Source organism: Aspergillus oryzae, chromosome 2, assembly GCF_000184455.2.
Source record: "Aspergillus oryzae RIB40 DNA, chromosome 2".
Lineage (NCBI taxonomy): Eukaryota > Fungi > Ascomycota > Eurotiomycetes > Eurotiales > Aspergillaceae > Aspergillus > Aspergillus oryzae.
Genome location: NC_036436.1, coordinates 4,107,966 through 4,133,819, shown reverse-complemented (window position 1 = coordinate 4,133,819; position 25,854 = coordinate 4,107,966). Strand labels below are relative to the sequence as shown.

Sequence of the window (25,854 nt, the reverse complement as noted above, 5' to 3'; positions counted from 1 at the left end):
TACACCATACGGAAACTTGGGGCGAGTGGAACGACCCTGGCAGACACGAAGTAGGTGGTAGCATATCGTCGTAATGTTCACACCAGTAGGCAGATTAAGCTTAAGACGATGTATCCTTTCTAAGTAAGAGAAGCCATTTTGTAGCGCAGCTTGCCATACGAGCCGTGGCAACTTTATTAGTAACGGAGGTGGGTGACGAATTCGGGATAGGAGGTTTCCTGGTCGAGTAACATGGTCATTTGATGCAAGGAAATCCCTTAAGAACAGCCCTGTGTGTTTTGCTGTGGTGAAGATTGTTCTTCCATTCCGTTTGGCCGTCGAGGATCGTTACCTAGCAAGGATTTCGGCCACTAAGGTATTTGTGGAATACCAAGACTAGTAGAATCGGATTGTGTCGGGATGCTTTGACCGAATCCTAGGGATCGTATACGGGCTGCAATTGACGGCATTTCTACCAGAGCCTTAGTCAGTAAGAGGTCACACCTGAGTATCTGCAATAATCACTCGGTGTTGCAGGAAACCATTACTATATGTACAGTATGTACTACACTGTACTCCGTACAAGAAGCCGATACGTGGATTTTATACAGACATTGGTAACGATGTACCCCTGTACCCTGTACCATACTAGAAATGGAATGGACACAGCGAGGCATTCCAAGGTGAGTTTGGATAGACAACCAAAGCTTATGAGAGGGTTCAACTCAGTCTGTATCTCGGTGAACGAGGTGATTGCCATATCCTTTCCGGGAGATAGTCCGAAAAAGAAAAGTGGGCACAAGCTTGAGATAAGGAAGGGGACATTCGGAGGATGCACCTGTGTGGGAAAGTGAAACCTCCTAAAGTCGCCATCTGGATTGATAGCCGTTCCCCTTCCAGAAGCACGTGGGTTGTACCCAGCTAATTGAATTCCATATCTTAACCTCACACTTGGAATCTCTTGGCAAACACTCTTTCAATGGACACCATCTGATAAAAGTTAATGATGTACTTATGTAAGGTAATTGGACTGTTCTGTCAAAGAGGTTGTTGGCAGATGTTGAACTATTGGCTAGCCCTGTTCTTTTTTTTATTTCCTTTCCCCATTTCCACGGCTCGTAAAAGGTCGCGTTCAGTCCTCTTTCTATAAAGTTGGACCTGGGATAAAGTTTAGCAGCCGTTCAATAACCTCAAAATGCCACAAAGCCAAGGCAGCAAGATTATTAAGTCTAGCGCCAAGTATGGCAGTCTCGATTGATCATCTTGGCCACTCCCAAGGCTTTCACGGAGCGGAAGACCAAGACAGGGAGGTGCCAAGAGAGTACCCGTGGTTACTTCCCACTGAAGACCAGGACTTCTGAAAAAGCACTCTTGGCCCCGGTTGTGGTCGAATATGAGGTAATTTAGAATCGGCTCCAGGCTATCGTTGGTTCCTTTGATAAGGCCCAATCGTGGTTTGATTTTCAGGTAACCGCTCGTGATCTCGTTTAAATTTCCCCGAGAACTGGCCCAATCAGGTTAGTGATACCCCCGTCTTTCCAGGGTCTGATTGGCGCTAACCCATCACTTTTGTAAGCGGGGCCCGAGGGTCGCAGGTCTCCGGTAATGCTGTTGTATGGTACGTTTCAGGTCGGCTGCCGATCGTGACATGTGGACACTATATTGGGGAATAATATTGAGTTAAGTAGTGTCATTCTGACGGTGCATTGGAGGTATCATTCTGAGAAACGAATCCGTTTCCAGGGGATTGATTATGCCAGGTTGCCTTTCTCCTTTTTCCCATTTTGTTTTTTTCTTTCTCCTTGCTTTGCTAGTAAGATGTGTCCACTCTTCCTGTGAAATATTACGGAGTAGAACAAGGAAAAAAGTGGTGGCCTAATTTTCCTGCACGTGCGGTATCGTACCAGACCAATACGGGAAGTAAGGAGCGCCACAGCCCCGCATCATTCTTGGCCCGGTCTTGTCGTCTTGTCCCTGTCCTCCGCCGGGCTGTGCAAGCGGTCTTTTCTGGGCAAGGCTCGGCTCCGGATGTCCGCACAGGACAAGAACCCAAGCCTCCCCCTCTTGCTTCCAAGACTTCCTCTCTTCTTATCTCTCCCCATATTTCCCCCTGAATTGTCCTGTCTGTCTTTTTCCCAGTCTTCCCTTCACTCCCCCCTTTCATTTATATCATCTTGTGTTTTTCACAACAGTTCTATATTCGGTAACATACGCGTGTTGCATTGGTAGTTGTTGTCATTGCCAACTCATCGCGTCTTACCTTCTCTCCCCATCCCTGATCTTCCTTATTAGCCAGAAGTCCCTTGGCTTGGACATCTTTGGTTGTCTATTGAGGAACATCCCACTTGGTTTGACTTGTATTGAGTCCTTTCACGACGACTTCCGCTCCCAAGAAAAGGGACAAGAAATTTTCTTGGCAATGTCGGAACCCCAAGACACCACTTCCCCTTCGACTGCGGCTGCTCCTATTGCCGCGTCGACTTCGCATGAGCAACCCCAAACCCAGTCGCCGCCTCAAGTCTCTGCTACCACGACATCCTCGGTGACGGCAACCGCAGCCGCAGCGACCGCAGCTGTGGCATCTCCCCCTGTTAATGGTGCTGCGCGCCCGACCGAAGAGTTGTCTTGTCTTTGGCAAGGATGTTCTGAGAAGTGTCCCACCCCAGAATCCCTCTATGTAAGCTCACCCGTGATCCCATACTCCTGCGATCATCGTCACCCCACACAGCAGGCATTGTTGCCACTTGTCCTTTCGACATATCACATGGGAGCACCTCAATCGCTTACTTTTGAACGTAGCTGATCATGTTATAGGAGCACGTCTGCGAACGTCACGTAGGTCGCAAGAGCACAAATAATCTCAACTTGACTTGCCAATGGGGCAGTTGCCGAACTACTACTGTTAAGCGCGACCATATCACCTCTCATATCCGAGTACATGTGCCTTTAAAACCTCACAAGTGTGACTTCTGTGGAAAGGCCTTCAAGCGCCCTCAGGACTTGAAGAAACATGTCAAGACACATGCAGATGATTCGGTTCTGGTTCGGTCACCTGAACCGGGTTCCCGGAATCCAGATATAATGTTTGGAGGTAACCCAGCAAAAGGTGTGTCCTGTGTCTCTAGCTGCATTCGCTGCGTAACTGACCCTATGGAGCTCTAGGCTATGCTACCGCTACGCATTACTTCGAACCCGCCTTAAACCCCGTCCCCAGCCAGGGTTATGCTCACGGAGCTCCTCAGTACTATCAATCTCATCATCCACCTCAACCAGCGAACCCGTCTTACGGTAACGTTTACTATGCGCTTAATCACGGACATGAGGCCGGCCACGCATCATACGAGTCGAAAAAGCGTGGATATGATGCCCTAAACGAGTTTTTCGGTGACCTCAAGCGTCGCCAGTTCGATCCAAACTCGTACGCCGCAGTTGGGCAACGCCTACTTGGTTTACAAAGCCTGTCTCTTCCCATTCTCAGCGGTGGCCCACTCCCTGAATATCAACCCATGCCTGCGCCTGTGGCAGTAGGTGGCGGAGGCTATAGCCCTGGTGGACATCCTCCCGCTCCCGCGTATCATCTCCCTCCCATGAGTAACGTCCGTACCAAGAACGACCTGATCAACATCGATCAGTTCTTGCAGCAGATGCAGGATACCATCTATGAAAATGACGACAACGTGGCAGCTGCTGGTGTTGCTCAGCCGGGTGCCCATTACGTTCATGGCGGCATGAGCTATCGCACCACCCACTCGCCACCCAGTCAGCTGCCTCCAAGCCATGCTACGGCCACCACTTCCGCAGGCCCCATTATGGCTAATCCTGCGACCCATTCGCCGACTGGGACACCCGCACTCACACCACCCTCGAGCGCGCAATCGTATACCTCTGGTCGGTCGCCCATCTCCCTGCCGTCAACAAGCCGGGTATCTCCTCCTCATCACGAAGGTGGCTCAAGCATGTACCCCCGCCTTCCATCGGCTACTATGTCTGACAGCATGGCCGCTGGCTACCCGACCACATCAAGCGCAGCTCCTCCGTCCACTCTTGGTGGTATCTTTGACCATGATGATCGTCGCCGGTATACCGGTGGCACCTTACAACGCGCAAGGCCAGAGGAGCGTCATCTACCTGAGCCAATGGATCTGTCTCATGATAATAAGGATGACGGAGAGCGGACACCACCTGCCAAGCCGCGTCAAGCACCCTCGTCACCCGGTCGCATCTCCGCTAGCTTGATTGACCCTGCTCTTTCGGGCTCGGCAAACGAAGCAGAGACGATGCGGACGGCCCAAGCCGCGACTGAGGTCGCTGAGCGATCAGACGTGCAGTGGGTTGAAAAGGTTCGCCTTATCGAGTACCTGCGCAATTACATCGCGTCTCGTCTCGAACGGGGTGAATATGACGGCGATTCAGGCATGACTCGTGAGTCGCGCACCCCAGAGGCTGGACCCGATGGCCACATGGAAGGTGTGGAGACCGAGCCCGTTTCTCATCCTGCCAAGTGTGAGTCCCCGGTGAAACCTGAGGCGGGAGGTGATACGGTGATGTACCCAACACTACGGGGAGTGGATGAGGATGGTGATTCTAAGATGCCTAATTAAGCGATATTCTTCAGACTGGTCTGTTTGCGTTTCCATGATCTGTTACTCTACTCTTGTGCATCCTTTTATTTACGGCTCGTTACGAAACCGTTGTGGGAGTTTGTCTTATCTCGCTTTGTTTCTTTGCACTGAATTGTGGATCTTGACTACCGAATACCTACTATTTTTGTAACCGCCGGTCGTGTATTTGTTTTTGTAAGAACGTTTGGTTCGAACATTTCTGTTCTTGTATAGTGGGGAGTTCTGAATGTAAAGGATAGGGATTTGGGTACAATTTATCTTATTATTTTCCCCCCTCTTTTTAATTATTATTTTCCTTCCCAGACTCGGGCATTAATCTAAGTTTGGTAGACCTGCTAAGAGATGAAGAATGAGGGTGACTTAGACTATGATTGGTCAGGCTGCACAGAAAGCCTTTGGTCGGGTGCAATCCAGATGCATGAAATAACTGGGAAAAGTAAATCCAACCGTTTGCAACCAAACCATGTTTATTTGATTACAGACTACTGCTGGTATATTGCCCTTGGTTTTAAGATAGAATGTATAGGGAGTGGAAGGTAATAAATATTTAGAGGAAGTCCATAATGTTACCGTGCCCTTTCTAGAAAAATTCAATAGGGGAAAAATGGAACTAAAGTTTTTTTTTTTTTTTTTTTTTTTTCTTTTCTAAGAGGTCAAAACCGATCAAAGACATTCCAATGGGCAGGCGCTAAACTGAAGACGGGGAGAATGACGCAAACAGAGGCATGGATTCAACAGTCCAGGATTAGCGGTTAACTATCACGAGTACCGTTAAAGTGGAATTCGAGAATGCTAAGTTCTGATTGCCCGATCCGGTGTTTTCCCTGGTTCGGTTGGATGCATCACACGAGGAGAGTGGAGGAAGAATTAAGCAGCGTTCGATTTGCTTGTGTTGACCCATTGATCAGCACTTCCGAGGGCTCCGTATTGCATACTCGGTTGGTAAACTCACCCCTACAGTTGAGTAAACCAGTAATAGAACGAATAGTTGGGGGTTGTCGTAGGGATGGCTGCATGAGTAGTGAAATCTTAGAGCTGCTCGGGTGATTTAGTAAGGGAGGAAGTATTAATTTACTCGTACGTAGTAGACAAGGGAGTATGCTGCTCAAGGGGGAGAAACATGCACAGGATCTCTGCAATTCCTGCAACCGGGGGTTCATTTGATTCATCCTGGGATTTCAGGGAATTTGCCGGGTCTTTGTCTCGCTTTTATTCCCCATAATAGCTCTATTTTCAGGGCCTGGTTGTCTTCTTTTCCTTCAGTCTGGGTCGGTCTCCACTGTCTGTTTACGGCAGCGGGGATCTCATCCATTTGAGGTCCACGGAGGTAGTATTGGGGAATCTCAATTTCTTTTAATAAATATTCAATATTAAAAGGTTGGGTGAGCCGAGAAATTGACTGGGGAAGATTGTTGACCTCTTTTCTCCATTCATCATTGTTGCGAGACAAAGAGAGAGAGAGGGAGTGTTTGGGTCTGGAACTACTACTGACAGTTCCAGTGTCTACTTGACTCGACTGTCTACTGATAATAAAAAGCAGACTAGACGATCCGTCAGCAACCGACTTTTGACTTCCCCACACGGAAGCGGTCACGCCCCAAACACCGGCGCGCGTTATCGTCATCGCTTCTCTTTTCTCTCTTTTCCCACTTTCTTTCAAGACGTCGTATCTTCGTCGCTCCCAACAACAAGCCCTTTGTCGCTCCACCCCGCTTCCTCCCCCGTGCGACTCCCTGGAATCCCAATTCAACCAGGCTCACCCTTGACGCTCCTAATAACAATATCTCGACAACCGCCAAAAAAAAAATTCCCGTGGCTGAATAATAATAAGTCAGCCACGCCCAGATCGCGTCTTGCGCGGTGGCAAACGATCCTTTGGTTCTTACCCTCTCGAACACCCGGTTCTAGGTTTTCCTTTGCCCTCTTTGGGTCATCCGTCTGCCGTCCTCGCTTCGCCTTCTTACAATCTCTTCCTACGTCAATCGTTTTTGTTTGCTCGCCTGGCGCAGAATTTCGTGAATTATATGGGTTCGTGAATCGCGCACAGAAAGTCAACATACCTTAAGCTTTAATATTGGCAATACGACGATTTATCTACACCATTCCAAAACGAAAAAAGAAAAAAGAAAGAAAGAAAGCAACAACAGAAAATCCTTGCAGATTTCGCAACAGTTCGTTGATCAAATATGCCACTATCGAACAGGCGCCGCGCGCGGCGCAAGGAAATCCAACTACAAGAAACCTCGGACGCGGAAGCTCCGGACTCCTCACCTACCCGGCCGTCGAATAAGAAGCGCAAGGTGTGTGGTTGCACTGCTTTACTGGGATATATTCTTTGTTGATCGGTGACTAACTTGCTTGTTTGCAGGTGGAACGGACCTCCCCTCACACTCGTCCCATTAAGACCGGAGAATCCGCCGATGAGGCTGACCACTCGTCCCCAGAACATGAACTATCGGAGAACCAGGATCTCGTGGATATGGTGATATCATATCTCGATGCCGCCCGCGAAGAAGTGCGCGTGATACGCGATCACTCCAATACGAAGACAGAAAACAAGCAGAGTATTCGTGCCTATGCAAAGATCGCCGGCCGCAACTGGACATATTATGTCAAAACTCTCCATGTCAACATTGGGCGCGAACCGGATCGTGAACAGAAGCTAGATGAGCAATCAAGCCCTGTGACCATCGCTGCACGGGCACTGCCAGAGGTGAATGTGGATTTAGGACCTAGCAAGTTTGTATCACGTCTGCATGCCGAGATCTTTTACGACGGCGAGGAGACAGCTTCTTGGCATATTCGTGTCAATGGCCGTAACGGCGTCCGGTTGAACAATGCCATCCTGAAGCGCGGCACTGATGCGATCCTTTCATGCGGTGATATCATTGAGATTGCCAACACCCAGATGATGTTCGTTACCCCCGGTGATAAAGCCAACATCCATCCCAGTTTCGTCCAACGCGCACAGCGCCTTGCCAACGGGGAAGAGGATGTAGCCGCGTGGGACGCCTCGCAACATGCCCATCCCCACCCTGCGCCATCGGGTGCCCCCGAGACCACACGCCCTCCAACTGGCCAACCTTCTTTGGCGCCAGCACCGCATTTCCTCAAGCGTCAAGTAACGCCGCCGCCACGGTCTCCCGACACTGTTGGTGCCCGGACCGCCAAGCAGTCCCCGTTATATAACCGAGGCATGATGATGGAAAGCACGGAGGAGATTGATTACAGCAAGGACTCGGCTAAGGATCTGAAGCCTCCGTACAGCTATGCCACGTTGATCGCACAAGCCATTTTCTCTAGCGAAGAAGAAAAGCTTACACTCAACAACATCTACAATTGGATCATGGACAAGTATGCATTCTATCGTCACTCCCAGAGCGGATGGCAGGTACGTGATGTCCTACATAGTGATTGTTGACTCAGTTGCCCTGACCCATGACCAGAATTCGATTCGCCATAACTTATCCCTGAACAAGGCTTTCCAAAAAGTGCCCCGTCGTACCGATGAACCAGGAAAGGGAATGAAGTGGCAGATTGCCCCCGAGTACCGTGAGGAATATTGGAAGAAGCAGCTTCGCAAGGGAACGCAATCGTCGGCACCATCCTCCCCCGCCACCAGAGATCCAGCTACGCGTGGAGCCAATGGTATGGAGGCGGTTTTCTCCAGCAAGAAGTCGCCTCCAGTGTCGTCCCCCGGGTTTAGCTCTTTCCCCGTAGCTCCGGTTGAAGCGTACACGCCGGAACGGGGTTCGCGGGCCAGCCGGAACGGCCCTCAGGATCATCCTCTCCGCCCGCCTGTTCGAGACTACGAGGAGCCGTCACCCTTGCCTGCGCGCTCAGCTATCAAGAACAGCAGCAATGGCACAAGCCTCCGGTATGGCTTATCTGACAACGTAGCTTCTCCGCCAATTTTATCGTCCTCCTATTATGACGAAGGGCCATCGTCCATGATTACACCGGCACCACAACGGCAGCAACCCCGCCTGCCGCCGCCTAGTACCGCGCAGATTCCGTCCAAGTTTATGCCTATGAGCTCGCCAGCACAGTTCTGGAAGTTTGCCGATATTGGTAGTACGCCCGCCCGTCCGGTTCCAGACATGAGCCCGCTCAAGGGTGACCCTGGGGATGGACTGGGCAGCATTCCGAGCAGCAGTCCGCCACCTCCGAACTTGGTCAGCCCTAGTAAACCCGGTACAGCCAACGGCCTAGGCACTGGACGATCACTACCCCCACGGCGTGAGCATGATTCGGCGGTCCGGTCGTCCGCGAACGGGGCGGGTCGCGATCTCGGAGACGATGAGGATGAAGATGATGGAGGTGGTTTTGATCTTGCGAGGTGAGTTTTGTCAGGAATATGTGTAGTAGGTGTACTCATGACTGACTTCGTGACAAGGGGCTTTCAACCGATTGGATCGTACCATCGGCAGTTGAGCAACGCCGCTCGCACCAGCGCTGCAACCTCATAATTGTTCGATTTACCTTTGCTTGTCTTTTGATATCCCTATATGAGTTACATGGCTTCCCTTACGATATTATTGCTAGAGCAGACCCGCATAGAACGGAGTAAACAGAATGAATGGATGGTGTCGCGATGTTTAACCAGGAGGTTCTCTTTTCCAGCTTTTCTGATGTACTTGACGTGAGCGATGAGATAATGTACCTATAGCTATTAGTATCAGTTATACCATATCATATCATGATCTTTACTCAGGTCCAACACCACCTTATTCCTGGTCAGTAACAGTGACATCCGGCCAAAACCTCTCTTCCAACCACTTCACTTGCCTCCACCACCTTTCACACCGTGCCACCACCTCCCCCTCCTCATTCAGCACTCTTGAAGCCAGAGCATCAACCACTTCCGCAATCCCCTCCACAAACTCCCTAAACTCCATACTCGTCCAATTAGGAATGAACCTCTCCCTCAGCGCCCCGCCATCTAGGTCCCTCTCCCCACCCTCTCCCACACTCCCCATAACCCGCTTCGCCCCTTCCCAAGACTCCAGATAACAGATCTCAGTCGCCCACAAAACAACCAACCCCTCCAACAAACTCACCGCAGGACTCCCCGCCGACATAAACATATCGATATACGCCTGCGTAATCGTCCCCGGCCCAAACTTCTCCTCCCCATCCGGCACAACCGCCAAATCCAACCCATACTCCCTCGCCACCTCCTCAAAGAAGCCGATCTCCCGCTGAATATTCACCAACGCATCGATGAGTACCGCAACGATCCGTCGCTCGAGCGCAGTCTCAGCGTTATCGGGCGCATGCGGAAGCTGACATTTCGATAGCAGGAGTCCGATAAAGCGAACGTAGGATTGCGCGTAGAGCCGGTCTTGCGAGAGCCATTTTGAGAGCGTGGATTTGGGAAGTTGGCCCTTGCCCGCGGCTAGGAGGAAAGGGTGTGTCGTTGCGCGGTGGTAGGTTGAGGGGTTGTGGGTTTTTAGGTGCGTCGTTAGTCCTTCGGGCATTTTGGGTCGGGATTGGCTTGTTTGGGGGCTTTTAAGTTGTTTTGTTGGGGTGGTTTCTGGGGTATGCTTGTGGTTGTATGTTTTTGTTGAAGGGTGTTTGGTTTTGGTGGGGTTGTTTTTATTTATGAGGGGTTTTGGATGTGGTTACGTCAGGTTTTGTTTACATTTTGATACTTACTACTTTCTTTAGGAGTGATGAGTTTATATGCACTGGATGCTGTTTTTAGAGGGTTTGGTTCGGGTGTGGGGTAGATATCATTGCATTTTTATATGAGATGTTGCTTTTATACTATGACTTGGATATTATAGGGTGTATGGTTGAATCTATACGCTGTTGAGGCACGGTGACCGGCATTTCGGTTTAGCTGCATTAAATTTGTTAGCCGATGTCGATTAAATGAGGACTGACGGGTCCACTTCTCCCTGTATACTCCGTACCCTCTAAGCTTACTTTTTTCTGTTCCTATTTACACTCCACTGTTACACATGGCTTTTCCTATATACTACAAGGCTTGGAGAGCTCTCGCTGTGATGTGCTTCTCTAGTTCTCGAGTCACGCCAATAAGGCTCATAGTCTGATTAAAACTCTTCTCTACGTAGTAATCAGTATCATTGGAGGCCAACGTCTATACCAGGATGCCATTTTACTCATTAGGTAGTGAGAGGTTTATTTCAGCGTGTTTCCCCCCCCCGCTAATTTATGTCGCTCGAGTGCATCTCATACAGCTTCAAGTCCTGTGTGTACTAATATTAAAACATGTAATTTTCACGAAGACAGACCTGGAATCTAGAACCTCGGTAGAATAACATCAACAGCAATTAAAGTTTAATCTTTTCTGAGCTGTCTTCCATCATGCATTGAACCACATCCAGACTCCATAGACTACTGCACTACCCCTGAAGATCATACCCCGAATCAATCTTCGAACTTAAAACTACAGCATTCGCATCATCAATTCGACCTGTCATCAATTCTTCCCCTCATCGGCTATGTTCCAGCATCATGCAGAGCATCACCTCCATGGTGTATCGCGCATCATTCCCCGCGTTGTGTAAATGCCAGCCGGTCATGTTAAATTCCTGGAGTATATCTGCCAGTTTGCGCGTGGTCGGCTCACCGCGAATGATACGGAAGAATTCCGCTGTGTCCACCACCCCTATGAACCCGGCTGTTCCCTCTGGCTTGCGCTCCATTCGTACTCCTATCTGGCGGAGATACTGGACGTCGCTGCTTACAGCATGTCCAACAAGGACTAGATGACGTGGTGCACGTGTGGAAGAAGATGAGGATGGGATTTGGAAGGCGTTCTGCACAACAGCGCCCAGATCATCGGCTGAGACCCATTCACTGGCTCCGAAATCGAAATTACCGGGACAGCCTGCGACAAAGTGTTGATTGACGTGGTGAGCGTATTCTTCCACACGCAGATGACGCGACTGGATTTTAGTCCTCCAATGAGCCCCGGCTTCGGCTGGAGACATGCCAACGAGATCCAACGTATCCAGAATGGATATGCCCACTTCCGTTATCTGCTTATGATGATACTCGTTAGATTCCACATCAATACTAATAAATACAGGCTCCATCCAGAAGGGAAACGGCGCCGGCTGATCCATGTGCAGCGGCCGGGGGGTCTCAGGCACCGGTTCCTGGGCTTTCTTTTCCTCCCAGGCCGCGTCATCAATCAGGTCATCTGTCTCACTGGAGCGGAGACCCAGGTAACTCTGTACTCGTCGGAGACCCTCAACTAGACGTTGTTGATTTTCCAGGCGTTGTTGCTGCTTGGCCTTAGAGACCTTCTTTTTGTTTCTAGTTGTTTCCCATGCGGCCTCTATCATTTGCTCAAAAGCAGTGAACTGCTCTTCCATCCCAGGCGAAGGACGAGGCGCCTCCGATGAGGCAGGGATTTGCGATTCAAGGCGATCTTTCGTTTCCCGACATGTACTTCTGCCTATGAATATGGGCTGCGGAAAGCCTTCTTTATTCAAGGGAAGAACCAGTCCTTCCTCTGATAGAGTGAAACTGCATTGCAGGGCACGGTTAATCTCCTGGAAAAAGGCACGGACCTGGGTCGTGGGCACGAGAATCAAATGACGAGGGCCCGTAAGAGGTCGAAGCTTGATATAGTACCTGCATTGTTAAAGGGGCATTACACTAAGCAGACATGGACACTCACAGATCCCAACATCGGTTCCAGAACTTGCCTCCATCGAAGAATTCGCTGGCCAATTTCTGTGATAGCGGGCCTTTGACGTACTTGTAGGCGTACCTTGAGATTGTCACCAAAGGAGAGAAAGTTCCGTCATGAGGCACGTTAGGGCCTTCTAGAGAAGGGGACGGGATGGTATCGTTCGGAGTTGTCTGTATGAAAGATCCAGGAATTGGAGCTACGCTTTCGGAACCCTTCTCCCTCACATTCTCACGTTGCTCATCACCGGTAGCTGGTTTAGAGGGCCCGAGGCTCTGCACCGGCTGTGAAATGGTAGTGGTAGAGGGCTCCCTGTCAATGTTTACGTTGTCGTTGATAGGAACAGAGTCCCGGTTGGACTGAACCTCAGGCACAGTCCGGAGTTGAGTATCGAGTCTCAACAAGGCTTCGTCCTGGCTGAACAACAGATTCAGACGTGTTATTCTATCCATAATTCTCAATATGTCTGAGGGAGCTCAGATTAAACAAATCATGGAGATGAGATGAAGGAAGAAATAAATGGGGACGTGTAACAGAAAAGCAGAAGGTGCGCTTGCCTATAAAGCAAACCAGGAGTGAGACAACTACATAATTCTGGTATTGACAATTCACGTTATAACGTAGGTCAGAATAGACAGATCGGTATTTTACTGAAAAGCATGGTATATCCCTCACATCCGGTCTTCTGGTTGCGTGGATGTATTCCAACTGCATTGCGTCAGCTATAGTGAAGAGATGAATTCAATAGAATCATTCACCATTTACTGCCGCTACAGATACCTTGGAGACAGTGGAATACCGAGGGCTGTCATCAGTATTGATGAAAATATTGTTTCCATTTTCTTTCTTGAGACTCAAGAGTATAAAAGGATATCTCCGGTGATGGTCTGTATAGATCCATATCGGACTAGTCCGAAAGAGGAATGGATCACGTGTCGGAGTCAACCGAAGGTGCAGGCCAATAGCAGTGGAAGGGGAACTCTAATCAGACCTGCCACGGAACTACTACTTGCCCCCATCGTTCCCTTCATCACTTCACCTCCTTTCCATTCGCGGTGCTAGACTATAGAACCGGGCCCGGTCTGTCTGTTTCACGTGGACGGCCCATGCGTTTGGACTGAACTTCCCTCGATGGCCTCGCCGTCACACATGGTGCCGTCATAAACAATAACATTCCAGTCGCGCTCCACACCCTCTAACTGCAGCTTGTCCTTCCGCGCCTTCGCGACTATCCATGATGGCAGATTACGACGACGACGACGCTGGTGGAGTCATTCTGGACGGCCCCTTTGATCCTGACGCCCAAGCTACCGTCACCGACTTCATCGATTACACCGAATACCTCCCTGCTGATATCATCCGTTCCCTTACTCTCATCCGCGGCTTGGACGAGCGCTATCTGGAAGCCACTCAAGGCGTGCATGAGCTCACCAAGACTTATGGTCAGCTCCCCGAATTACCTCCAGATGGACGTCCGGATGCGCGCAATTTGCGCAAAGATATCTCCTCCCAGCTCGACCGCGCAATCAATGCCCGCGAGTCCGCTTACGCGGAGGCCTGTCGTTTATACGATGTTGTCGATCGCCATTTCAATCGCCTAGACTGTATCAAGCAGAAGCTTGAGGCACTTCCAAAACCACCGCCCGCCGAAACCACTGCGCCGCAGGCTGTGCCCGTCACCAAGCGTGGTCGACCAACAAAGAAAGGTGATGATGTGGTAGCTCCCACAACGCGCATCACACTTCGCTTGGATAGCCATGATCATACGAAACCTACATCAACTCTGAAATCGAGAACGCGACGGTCAGTCCTCTCAGCGGAGCACCTTGCTGGTCTGCACCCCGACTCGCCGATCGCCAGTACCGAGCATTCGGATGTGGAGGAGCCCAAAGCTATACCTTCAGAGTCGCCTGCTGAAGCCGCAGTCGCTCCAGGCCGGAAAGAGAAACAAGGCAGGCGATCGCGGACCTCACTGGGCACCCATACACATAGCGGTGTGGCAAATATCTCAACGAGTAATGCCCTGGCAATGCTCAAGCCTCCTCCTGAAGACGCAAAGCCAGGTAGCGAGGACATGCCGTGGTTGCGTCTGACAGAGTGGGAGATGACCAAGCTGCGTAAGAAGATGAAGAAAAACGCCGTGTGGCAGCCGAGTGAGGTGATGATACACCGCGAACTAGCCCTTCGAGGCCGGGGATGGGAGGCTTATAGAGCCGCGAAAGCGCAAGCTGAGGCGAATGGGTCCGAGTTCATCGACTGCGATGATATCATGAACAACTATATCCCGGGGAAATTGACCAAGCGGAGTGAAGCAACCAAAGATACGGAGGGCACATTTGAGACAAAGTTGAGCAATCGGGGTATGAAACTGAACGAGGCGAAGAAACTCAAGCGTGAAAATCAAGCGCGCGAACAAGCGGCTGCCGCTGCAGCGGAGGCAGAGTTGGCCGCCAAACGCCAGGGACAGGCCGCATCTCCTACTAAGGCCCCAGTACCCAGCATCGATCAGGCGCAGACTAGCAAACCAAGCAGAGCCGCGAAGAAGAGAAAACCCGACGAGAGTCCGGTGATGGATGCTACTACCGCCCCTTTGGCAGGTGCAGAAACACGAGCTGCGCTACGGAGTCCGTCGAAACGCCGTAAAACAAGCGACACACCGATGGAATCGAGTGTCAGTGTCCCAAGTGCTTCAACTACCACACCGTCAGCTAACGTACCTACGCCCGCTGCTGAAGTGACTGAAACGAAGCCTACACCTCCACCTGCCTCTCCTGTCGGATCTAAGCGCTCGGTTCCACCATCCGGAGCTGTGGTCGCTCCACCTGCCTTAGAGGGTACTACAAGAACGCCTCCCGTAACCCGACCCCCTTCCAGACGTCGCTCGGCTGCTGCGTCAGCCGAACCAGTTCCTTCTATCGGGCTCATCACGGCAGGAAGAGAGCTTCGGCGAAAGAGCGCTACCCCTGCACGCAAGACCCCAGTTCCAGATGTTACTCGAGCAGCTAGCTTGAGTGCGCCTCGCCGCAGGAAGCGGCCCGCTCCAGGCCCCGTATCATCTGGACAAGATGGCGGTGCAGCGGTGAGCTACGGCCGCCGTAAGGCTAAACCCGGAAAGAAACGGTTTCGCGAGCACGGACCCAAGGATGGCGACATCCGCATTGATGAAGATGGTGTACTAGAGGAGATCGACCCTAATGAGCCTCGCTACTGCCTTTGTGGAGACGTAAGCTTCGGCACGATGATCTGTTGTGAGAACACTGATGTACGTGACTTGCCCTATGACTCCTAAATACCCGAAACTAACTAATATTTGCAGTGCGACAGGGAATGGTTCCACCTGGACTGTGTCGGACTCTCCGAAGTTCCCAGTCGAACTGCTAAGTGGTACTGTCCGGAGTGTCGCGTGAAGTTCAACAAGGGGTCCGATGGGATTGTCAAGATCGGTCTTCGTCGGTAGTTTATTCCATTATCATGGTGTTTCTCTGGGAAGCTAGCACTCGATCTGCTATCTACTCCTGAGTTCATGAGACCACGACATCGCAGCGTTATTTGGGAATTTTGTGCCTTGTACTGATTAATATTGATTGATCCTTTCGCAGCATGGCGAAGTGGTGGACGGTGGAGTTTGGAGTTGGCTTTCTTCTTTCTAACGCACTAATTGAGGTTGGGTGTTTTCACTCATTGTGTTCTCATCTACGGATGCCAATTTGCATTTGTCCTGTTACACATGCGCTTCCCTGGGGTAATACTCTCTAACCTGCTACAATCCTTTGTTTTTCCTTCTGTTTCTACACACAGAATTTCCAGTGACATGGAAACCTAACCTTCATTAACTTTCATGGATACATGTATCACATACAAAATCATGGCTTAAGAAATCAGATCACTTCAACTCCCACTTGTCGCCCTCGGTCACGATCTCGACAGGCCGTCTCTCGTCCAGCGAGATCCGTCCCGCATGCAGAATAGCCGTGGTCGCAATTGTGTTCTTGAGTGTCGGGAGTGGTCTGGCATCGAGCTGATCCAGTGTTACCCGACCCTCATTGACTGCCGTGACGGCGTCAATGAACTTCTCGAAGCTAATGTAGCCGTAGCCAGTTTGGCCGCTGAAGTTGCCGTCCTCGTCAGGTGCATAGCGCATATAGAAGCTATGTCGACCATTTTTGTTAGCGATATGTTCCCCTCGAGGTTTCAGAAGAAAGTGTGGAGTACTCACGGGTTGAGCCAGATCAAGCCCTGCTCATCCTCAGTGACATCGTAGCCACGCTTGGCCTGGTTAATGCGGATCTCACCCTTTGAGCCCATATCTAGAGACTCAATTAGCACAATCCAGCTCGACCGCACAGTAAAGAGTAAGGGGGGGGGGGTACAAAAGGGTTAGAAACATACAATGGAAATACTGGTTCGAATGCACACCCGCCTTCTGCGGCGCCGTCCAAGAAGCAGTATAAACGCCCGTCGCAACACGCGAGGGATCGCTCTTTTTCCTCCACTCCACCAGCAGTGTAATCGTATCCTCCGTCTCATTTACACAGCCCAAATCCAGCGCCGTACCCTTCGACGCCGACGCCGTGACCTTCACCGGCGCATACTCGGGCACCATGCTCTCGTTGATATCGATATGGTGCGAGTTCAAATAGTATGAGATATCGCTGTCCTTGCCGGCCCAGGCCTTGAATGTCTCCAGCTGGCTCTTGGGCTGGCTCATGTAACTGTAGAAGTAGTTGAAGTCGCCCAGGTTGCGGGCCTTCGCGCGCGCGTCGGAGTACGCTGGGTCGAAGCGCTTGTGGTGCTCGATGAAGACGAAGACACCGTTCTTGCGGGCTTCTTCGAGGAGCGTGAGGTGGTCAGACAGGAGCTGGGTTGCGGGCTTGGTGATCAGGACGTGGATCTTGCGCTGTATGGCGTAGAGGGCGATGGGGAAGTGGGTTGGATCGGGGGTGAAGATTGTGATTGCTGAGCCGGGGTCGAGGGCATCGATAGCGGCCTTGTAGGCGTCTGGGTCGGTTTGGTCGTCTGCTGGGTAGGAAGTGAAGGAGACGTCGAGGCCGTTGTAGACGTCGGAGATATTCTTTTGGAGGTGGGAGCCTTTATGGGTCTTGTTAGAATACGACGTCTAGCATGTTTGTTTGGGGTAACTTACGGATTCCGGGGAATTTGCGTCCAGACACTCCTACCATGCTCAGGTTGCCGACTTTGCCTCGTCGGCGCAGGTCGAAGAGCGTCAGGCCTACTACGCCGACCTTTTTGTCGGATGTCGATGCTGTGCCGCCGACGTAGCCTGTGGTGTACTCGCCCGTACCCACCTGAGAATAACCATGGTCAGTCGTTCAGTTCTGTAGTATAGGCAATTATAGGCCAATGGATGCGACTTACCATCAATACACTAGGAGGAGCCATTTTGTACTTGCGATGTTCAATTGTGATCTGCTTTGGAGGAATTACAGTCTTCTAACCTCACGGATGGCGGGGTACAGAAGTGGAAGAGGAAGTGGAAATGAGAGAAAAGAGGGAGAAGAAATAGAATCCAGTGTCCTAGTCATTTTGACTGAGTATCCACGAGTTTTGAAATTCCCTCAGGCGACCAGATGACGGAAGAATCTCCATCCCACCAGATTGCCCGTTTGGGGAACGTCATTAGCCGATGCGGCACTTGATTTGTGCATTTATTATTATACGAGGACCTTGTCAATATGTTCTGTTCCTATGTTAAGATGGAAAACAAAAGTTAAAGGTATATTACCTCCCTCCATTAGTATTTTGCTTGCTTGGACCTAGGAACTAGGTTGAGGCTTTCTTGGGATTTATAATCGTTAACACAGTCTACCATATTCAGTGTCGGTTTCGCTGTGATACTACAACTGATAACATATTCGGTCTTTGATTCCCCGAACTGATTGTAAATTCCTATTGGGTGTAATTCCACGAGCAGACAGAGCAAATATCATTGGTGGATAAATATCTCGCCGGCCAAAAGGCCGAAGCTGGAGTGGATTCTGGAAGTGGATTAGGAAGGTGGGGAAGTGGGGGAGTGGGATGGGAAAATGATGCGGAATCATGTGCTGCATCGCGGGGTAAAAACAGGAGCGATTACCCGGCGCCTGGAGATGGCGTTGGTATATAGCTATCACCGGAGTACCGGACTCTCACATTTGGTCTTGGTTTTCTTCTGCTTCAATTGGTTCGCTGTGGTTTGAATTGGCAAGAAACGCAGACAACGAATCTATCAGGTAAGCATTCATTATTCATATAAACGCTCTATAGTTGCTATATACGACGGCACTATGTATACTATCACACCATTCAGTACTAATATCTGGTAGAAAAGAAGCATCAAGATGGCGTCCCGTACCCCCCTTCGCCCCGGAGTTTACGCTCCTACCATGACCTTTTTCAACCCTGACACTGAAGACCTCGACACCCCTACCATCCGTCGTCATGCTGTCCGTCTTGCCAAGGCCGGTCTGGTCGGTCTGGTCACCATGGGCTCCAACGGAGAAGCAGTTCATCTGACCCGTGAGGAGCGCAAGACCGTCATTCGCGAGACACGATCTGCACTCGTGGAGGCTGGCTTCTCCAACGTACCTGTCATCACCGGAGCCAGCGAGCAGAGCATTCGCGGCACAATTGATCTGTGCAAAGAATCCGCCGAAGCCGGTGCGGAGTATGCTCTCATTGTCCCTCCAAGCTACTACCGCTACGCTGTCGGCAACGACGAGACCCTGTATGAGTACTTTACCGCAGTGGCAGATGGTTCTCCTCTGCCATTGATTCTGTATAACTACCCCGGTGCTGTGTCTGGGATCGACATGGACTCGGACCTGATCATCCGCATCTCACAACACCCTAACATCGTGGGCACTAAGTTCACCTGCGCCAACACAGGCAAATTGACTCGTGTCGCTACCGCTCTCAATGCCATCACCCCTGAATCGCCTCTGACTCCTAAGCGCAAGAATGTCTCGACCAAGAAAGTCGAGAACCATCCTTATGTAGCCTTTGGTGGCATTGCAGACTTTTCTCTGCAGACCTTGGCCTCTGGTGGTTCCGCCATTCTGGCTGGTGGTGCCAATGTCCTTCCCCGTTTGTGTGTACAGATTTTCAACCTTTGGAGCGCTGGTCGCTTTACAGAGGCTATGGAAACTCAGCAGCTGCTGAGTGCTGCCGATTGGGTACTCACGAAGACTGCCATCCCAGGTACCAAGGGTGCCATTCAGTCGTATTATGGTTACGGTGGCTATCCTCGCCGGCCTTTGGGACGCCTGAGCGAGGCTAAGACGCAAGAGGTAGCTGATAACATCAAAGAAGCTATGGAGGTGGAGCGGTCGTTGCCTGATATTGCATAAATACCCTCTCCTGTACACACCTTTCTGCTATTTAAAAAACACTTTTGTCTATTAGAAGATCTGTTTAGTAAAATGCTCGACTGTGGTTAGTAAAACCTACATCGAACTATCCGTGTTAGAGATTTCTGTAGAAGTCTAGGGTTAGCTCGACACAGCAGTCCTGGAGATTACATTGCGCTTCGTCACGGTTCCTGAGTCGGGAGAGTAAGTACCGAACAGGCTTCGGACAGATTACCGGACCCTCTTCCTTGGGGCACTGAAGTGCCCCCACGCCATTTTTCATCGATTTGGCCTCTCACTGGTGGACAAACTTTAGCGGGCTTAGGTGACACCAGGATTGGATCTAATGGGTGCTCTTGGTGAGTTTGTCAGATGAACTCTATGATACTCATGAGGGGTAGGGGTAAAAAAAAAAAAAGAAAAAAGACAGAGAGAGACCCCTCTGACAAGAAAAAAATTACTATACCATGCTCCATGCTCTCAAGGATAATTCACATCTTGTGTATAATTCAATATAGTGTATAGTATCTTGCAGCCGCAATCTGAGAGATCAATATCCATAGACATCGAAATGCTTGGAGCGAACTTTATAGCGCGGGGTCGCTCGAGCGTAGACAAAGCTGTATAGGACCTCTTGCTTCAACCCCGCAAGTATCAGTTGTACGATAGTCGTATGTTAGGCGCTTAAACTGTTGTAGGGAATGAGATCGAAATTGGGAATGCAGTCAGATTCATGGAGTCACCAAGTGCCCAGTCCTTCCAACTGCTCGGAGGAGAGAATACCCACCGTGACTGCAAACACGCGGCCGTAATTGCATGGCTCCGCAGCCCTGTTAGTTTGTTGGCGTGGCGATCAAATTATAAAGGTCGGCTTCGCCCTGGTGGGAGTCGCTTTTCCTTTTCTTCTTCCCTTCATTATTCCTACTCCGACCACCCCAGCCCTTACATCGCCAGTTCTTTTCTTCAAACCATTACCTCTATTATTCATCAACATGCCTTATCCCGAGGAAGCTGAGGGTTTCCAGGTCGACAGCCCTGATACCTATACCAACTTCAACAGACGATTCGTACGTTCCAGACTCTTCCTTCCCCTCGGCTTTTGTCGCTCGAAGACTAATGATCCCGTCGCGTGCAGTTCAAGTTGAAGCCCTTTGGTGACTATGGTATGTTGGGGGCATTCCTGACGTACTTAACATGATATCACTGATATAATCATAGACGTTGATATCAAGATCGAGGCTTGTGGTGTCTGCGGAAGTGATCTGCACACTATCAGCGGTATGTTTCCCGTCAACACACACTGCAGTCTTCCCTCCGACGAATCTTGCAGTAACTGACAAGGTATGATATATATTAGGTGGATGGGGAGATCAGAAATTCCCTCTTTGCGTGGGTCATGGTAAGTGCTACCCTTCTCAGTATCGTGAAGCATATTAACGAGATTTCCTCCGGTAGAAATCATCGGCAGAGCAATTCGCGTCGGACCCAAGGTCACATTGATCCAAGAAGGCCAGCGCGTCGGTGTTGGCGCCCAGTCATACTCCTGCGGTGAGTGCAAGCAATGCAAGAACGACAACGAGACCTACTGCCCCGTCCTCATGATGGATACCTACGGCTCTGAGTGGCCTGAGACTGGCATCGTTAGCCAAGGTGGATACTCGTCGCATGTGCGCACTCACGAACACTGGGTATTTCCCATCCCCGAACAACTCGAAACCAACCTTGTCGCCCCCATGCTATGTGCCGGCCTGACCGCATATTCACCGCTGGTGCGTAACGGCGCCGGGCCTGGCAAGAAAGTGGGAATTGTGGGACTGGGTGGAATCGGTCACTTTGGCATCATGTTTGCCAAAGCCCTTGGAGCAGAGACTTGGGCTATTTCCCGGTCTCGCGCCAAGGAGGCCGATGCACGAAAGTTGGGAGCGGATGGATACATTGCTACGGCGGAGGAAGGTTGGGAGAAGGATCACTTGTGCTCGTTTGATCTGATCATCAACTGCGCTAGCTCTTCTCAGGGCTTTGACCTGGCTAAGTATTTGTCTCTCATGGACGTCCATGGTCGCTGGATTAGCGTCGGACTTCCCGAGGAAGATGGTCAGGTCATCAAGGCACAGAACCTGATCGCGAACGGAGTCTTGATTGGGGCTAGCCACTTGGGTAGCCGGCGGGAAATGTTGGATATGCTCAAGTTAGCAGCAGACAAAGGTCTACGGGGATGGGTCGAGGAGCTGCAGATTGGCGAGGAGGGACTCAAGGAAGCCATGGTCCGAATGAAGAAGGGAGATGTTCATTATCGTTTTACGATGACCGGGTACGACAAAGTGTTTGCTTGAGCCGAGGTGGAGGTTGTAAAGTATGATAATAAGGTTACTAGAGAAGAATACCAAAATTGATGACTTTTATTTAAAGGCGAAAATGGAAAAGAAGCAGGGAAAAACAGTCGTCTGTGTATAACTTGGAGGTGGGGGTAGAAGTAATTATTATCATTCCTCAAGGTCCTTACTAGTACTTCAACGGTCCTCAGCCATGCCTTCTCTTTCGGCCCTTTCTTACGTGTGGAGGAAAATTATATTTATGTTATCTCTTCTTTTTAAGTTTATTTATTTATTTATTTTCTGTATTTTCCGCAATGATCCTTACCAAATATTGCAAGAAGATGTACTTAAATCTACTCAATCAAGTCAACACGCAAAGATATATATATCCCTCCCTATGTATTTGCACCTGAAACTGAATTATTACTAAAATATACATGTGAGCCCGTATTAAAGGGGAAGGAGAATTATTCGAGATTAAGGTTGACTACTCTTTCACGCCTGAATTCTCGGGGACGACGAAAAATTCCGATGATCGGTTGACACTGACAGCACACACACGGACAAAGCGCAGGTGCCCAAGACCGACACGGGTGGATCATCGTGAGATTTGCAAAACCCCACGGGGGCGGGAGGCAGATTTCTTGCACCGGCCTAGATTCGTGATGGAGCCGATCTTTAATATCCTTATATACAGACTATCCAGCGTGGAATGTTTCAATGCAATCAATCCGAGACAGGACACTGTTCTGTTTCTGTTATCAATTGACTTGACACATTGCTTACTTACTAAGTACAATTATGAATGTATTCAGCATAATGAATGCATTTGTTCCCAAGCAGGGTCAGTTGGGCTGACTTGTCGGAATGAGTTGGTGCCCCGAAATAGTAACTCTTTATTATTTTCCCTTTTTTGGTTGTATAAGCAAGGCATTGCTATTTAACTTTGACTTTGACTTTGACCTATTGGTAGGGTTAAAAATATATAAAAATTTATTTATATAAAAAGAGCGAAAGAAAATAAGAAGAAAATAAAAATGGAGAGGTTTTCTTTCTTGCAAAAAAGAAACTTTTCTCTTGAATCTTTATTTTTTATTTTCCCCATTAAAAATCCTCCGCCACCAGCGTGGGAATCCAGGGGCAGAGGCAGTTCCAAAGGCTTTGTGTGGTACATTGACATTGATTAACTTTTCCTCTTCTCTTCTTTGGATGAATTAAATCTGGTTCGCCTCCAATGACGCCCAATCAATTTGCCCTCTGGTGGGAAATGCGCGACCACTCACCGGAGCCCATCGGACTGGGGGGCAAATTCTTTTCTTTTGGGGGCGTCTCACCGCCCTGCTGATAAGTAGCTTTTCTCCCTTTTTCTCCCTCTCCTGGTGTTTCTTTTTTTCCATCTTGTCAGCTTTCCCTTTCTTTCTTTTCTTTTTTCCTCTTTGTGTTCGGATTCCTTAGATTGATTTGTATTAGATTCGCACCCCTTTTGTCCTGTCCTCTTTTTGTGGTAGACGTCCTTTCCCTCATTCTTTGTTTGTTCTGGGTGGTCGGTGTTTCTTATCAGGAGTTACTTGTTTAAGCGGACCTTATATTTTTTTTTTGTTTCCCTTGCCTACATCATTCAAACCTCCCCATAATTTGTCTGTTACGGGTTCCCGCTCGAGAACAGACGGACACTTCGCTGCACACTCCATCGACGCTCTCACATTTGTCCCTTGCTGTTCCCTGGAATTGTGTCTCAGGGTAGGTGAAAGGGGCCCTCTTGTGTCAGTATATAGTCGATCTGCGGCAACTCCGATTATCCTGCATTATCTCTCTATATTTGATTCGCGACACCATGTCACCACGTGAGGCTGCAACACTTCCCTCCCGACGACGTCCTTCCCTCTCCTTCAGACCTCGACCTCGCACAGCTACCTCGTCGACTCATCAGACTACCCGTTTAGAAAACGACGTATGGGGTGGAGGGTCCGCTGTCGATGCAGCCGATGATGAGGGGCAGGTGTTGGAGGAAATGAATCATTTCCCTGAACCAGTTCCCAGGCGCCGAGAAGCGAGAAGCTTCTCCAGTCTACGCCATCCTGTTGATGGCTTGCGCGCTTTAGGCCGCCGCTTATCGGTCACGATCCGGAATAAGTCTTCCAGGCACTCGGCTCATCATCATCAAGATGACCTGGGCGACTTGAACCATGAGCCGGAATTCACCCCTAGAAATAGGCATTCATGGTGCAAGGGTACCAATATCGACCGCCGATTTTCGCATCACAGCGTATCGGGGCTGCACGGCTTTTATGCACCAACTGCGCCTGTCCGTGCTCCGATTCCAGGCAATGGCTCGGAGCCCCCCATTCTTCCAGACGATATCTATGCAGGCGCGGCCGCTCGGGCGGCCGCTGTAGTCCAGAACGAACTGTTCAGGATTGAGAGGGATGGTGCAAAGTACTCCGACATGGGACTGACGAGAGATTCGGAGAGCGGCATTGGTATCGATCTGCGTGACCGCTCCGAACTCTCTGACACGGATCTGGCCTTTTTGCGCCTCGATCCGGTAACCCATCTACCACCAGAGGTCATGTCACATATTTTTACTTATCTCGACCCCCAGTCACTTATGCAATGTGAATCGGTCTCTCACGCTTGGAGTGAGCAGGCCTCCTCCCGGCATATTTGGAGACATGTGTTCCGTCACACCTATGGACATAGTCGCCCTGTCGGCGCCTCGAAGAAAAAGCGATCTGCCGGTTTAGGAAAATCTCTCCCAGACCAAGACTGGAAGAGAATGTTTCTTGTCCGCCGCGCCCTGGAGCAGCGGTGGAAGGAAGGCAAGGCTGCTGCTATTTATCTCCACGGACACAAAGACAGCGTGTATTGTGCACAATTTGATGAGTATGTCATTCTGCAAGTAAATCATTGTCATCAACTAACCGCCTACAGGGACAAAATCATTACGGGATCTCGTGATCGAACCATCAGAGTGTGGGATGCTCATTATCCTTGGCCATGCCGCAAGATTATTGGACCTCCTCCAGGAGATATTGCCGGTATTGGGCCTGTCAATAACATGTCCCAGCAGTCATCTGGGAAGCCACCCTTTCTTACAATCTGCCCCCCGCCGACGCTCTCCGCTGGGATTACCACCCCGGTTGAACAAGCTTCAGAATACCATAGTGCATCCATCCTCTGCCTTCAATTCGATGACGAGATCATGGTCACGGGGTCATCTGACTATACCTGCATTGTTTGGGATATTCAGAATGACTATCAGCCTATTCGCCGCCTGGAAGGCCACCGGGCAGGTGTGCTAGATGTGTGCTTTGATGATCGTTATATTGTTTCTTGTTCGAAGGATACTACCATCTGTGTTTGGGATCGGCAGACTGGAGCTCTCCGTCAAAGGCTTGTCGGCCACCGGGGCCCTGTCAACGCAGTTCAGCTACGTGGCGATTTAATTGTCTCTGCGAGCGGAGACGGCGTCGCCAAACTGTGGAACATCACGTCTGGCCACTGTGTCAAAGAATTTCACAGTAAAGATCGCGGACTAGCATGCGTTGAGTTTAGTGAAGATGCCAGGACTATCCTCACCGGTGGTAACGATCAAGTTATATATCAGTTTGATGCAAACACTGGTGATATGGTCAATGAGCTGAAAGGCCACGAAGGGCTAGTCCGGTCTCTGCACCTGGACAGTGCGGGACAGCGGATCGTCAGCGGAAGTTACGATATGAGCGTTAAGGTCTTTGACGCGCAGACTGGGGAGTTGTCAATTGACCTACCCGGCTGGACCACCAGCTGGATGTTGAGTGTGAAGTCGGACTATCGACGCATCCTAGCCACAAGCCAGGATTCTCGAGCTGTCATCATGGACTTTGGCTATGGACTAGATGGCATTGAATTGTTAGAGGAATAGACGGACAGCCCTAGACATA

General features: G+C 50.1%; 9 protein-coding genes across 9 annotated transcripts; 6 read left to right on the top strand and 3 right to left on the bottom strand.

Moving 5' to 3' along the window:
* Positions 1-2,398: 2,398 nt before the first annotated feature.
* pacC (putative C2H2 transcription factor PacC) lies at positions 2,399-4,580 on the top strand (the record flags this gene model as incomplete). The annotated part of the gene is made up of 3 exons (XM_001819849.3): positions 2,399-2,656; positions 2,794-3,085; positions 3,142-4,580. The coding sequence occupies 3 exons, from the start codon at positions 2,399-2,401 to the stop codon at positions 4,578-4,580; spliced, it is 1,989 nt and encodes a 662-aa protein (XP_001819901.1).
* A 1,186-nt stretch (positions 4,581-5,766) lies between these two features.
* Positions 5,767-6,225, bottom strand: AO090003000757 (uncharacterized protein; the record flags this gene model as incomplete). The annotated part of the gene is made up of 1 exon (XM_023235019.1): positions 5,767-6,225. The coding sequence occupies one exon, from the start codon at positions 6,223-6,225 to the stop codon at positions 5,767-5,769; it is 459 nt and encodes a 152-aa protein (XP_023090080.1).
* A 562-nt stretch (positions 6,226-6,787) lies between these two features.
* On the top strand, positions 6,788-9,614 carry AO090003000756 (putative forkhead transcription factor Fkh1/2; the record flags this gene model as incomplete). Its single annotated transcript, XM_023235018.1, has 4 exons — positions 6,788-6,901; positions 7,069-7,992; positions 8,048-8,153; positions 9,316-9,614. 4 exons carry the CDS (start codon positions 6,788-6,790, stop codon positions 9,612-9,614), a joined length of 1,443 nt encoding a protein of 480 aa, XP_023090079.1.
* Positions 9,615-11,062: 1,448 nt separating this feature from the next.
* On the bottom strand, positions 11,063-12,722 carry AO090003000755 (uncharacterized protein; the record flags this gene model as incomplete). The annotated part of the gene is made up of 2 exons (XM_001819846.3): positions 11,063-12,212; positions 12,259-12,722. 2 exons carry the CDS (start codon positions 12,720-12,722, stop codon positions 11,063-11,065), a joined length of 1,614 nt encoding a protein of 537 aa, XP_001819898.3.
* Positions 12,723-13,507: 785 nt separating this feature from the next.
* On the top strand, positions 13,508-15,727 carry AO090003000754 (putative PHD finger domain protein; the record flags this gene model as incomplete). The annotated part of the gene is made up of 2 exons (XM_001819845.3): positions 13,508-15,532; positions 15,587-15,727. The coding sequence occupies 2 exons, from the start codon at positions 13,508-13,510 to the stop codon at positions 15,725-15,727; spliced, it is 2,166 nt and encodes a 721-aa protein (XP_001819897.3).
* Positions 15,728-16,153: 426 nt separating this feature from the next.
* On the bottom strand, positions 16,154-17,670 carry AO090003000753 (Gfo/Idh/MocA family protein; the record flags this gene model as incomplete). The annotated part of the gene is made up of 5 exons (XM_001819844.3): positions 16,154-16,418; positions 16,487-16,577; positions 16,660-17,358; positions 17,414-17,576; positions 17,647-17,670. The coding sequence occupies 5 exons, from the start codon at positions 17,668-17,670 to the stop codon at positions 16,154-16,156; spliced, it is 1,242 nt and encodes a 413-aa protein (XP_001819896.1).
* Positions 17,671-18,608: 938 nt separating this feature from the next.
* Positions 18,609-19,616, top strand: AO090003000752 (dihydrodipicolinate synthase family protein; the record flags this gene model as incomplete). The annotated part of the gene is made up of 1 exon (XM_001819843.3): positions 18,609-19,616. One exon carries the CDS (start codon positions 18,609-18,611, stop codon positions 19,614-19,616), a length of 1,008 nt encoding a protein of 335 aa, XP_001819895.1.
* A 992-nt stretch (positions 19,617-20,608) lies between these two features.
* Positions 20,609-21,949, top strand: AO090003000751 (NAD(P)-dependent alcohol dehydrogenase; the record flags this gene model as incomplete). The annotated part of the gene is made up of 5 exons (XM_001819842.1): positions 20,609-20,683; positions 20,752-20,779; positions 20,835-20,894; positions 20,974-21,015; positions 21,072-21,949. The coding sequence occupies 5 exons, from the start codon at positions 20,609-20,611 to the stop codon at positions 21,947-21,949; spliced, it is 1,083 nt and encodes a 360-aa protein (XP_001819894.1).
* A 1,816-nt stretch (positions 21,950-23,765) lies between these two features.
* AO090003000750 (F-box/WD repeat-containing protein) lies at positions 23,766-25,835 on the top strand (the record flags this gene model as incomplete). Its single annotated transcript, XM_001819841.3, has 2 exons — positions 23,766-24,814; positions 24,863-25,835. 2 exons carry the CDS (start codon positions 23,766-23,768, stop codon positions 25,833-25,835), a joined length of 2,022 nt encoding a protein of 673 aa, XP_001819893.1.
* Positions 25,836-25,854: the final 19 nt, after the last annotated feature.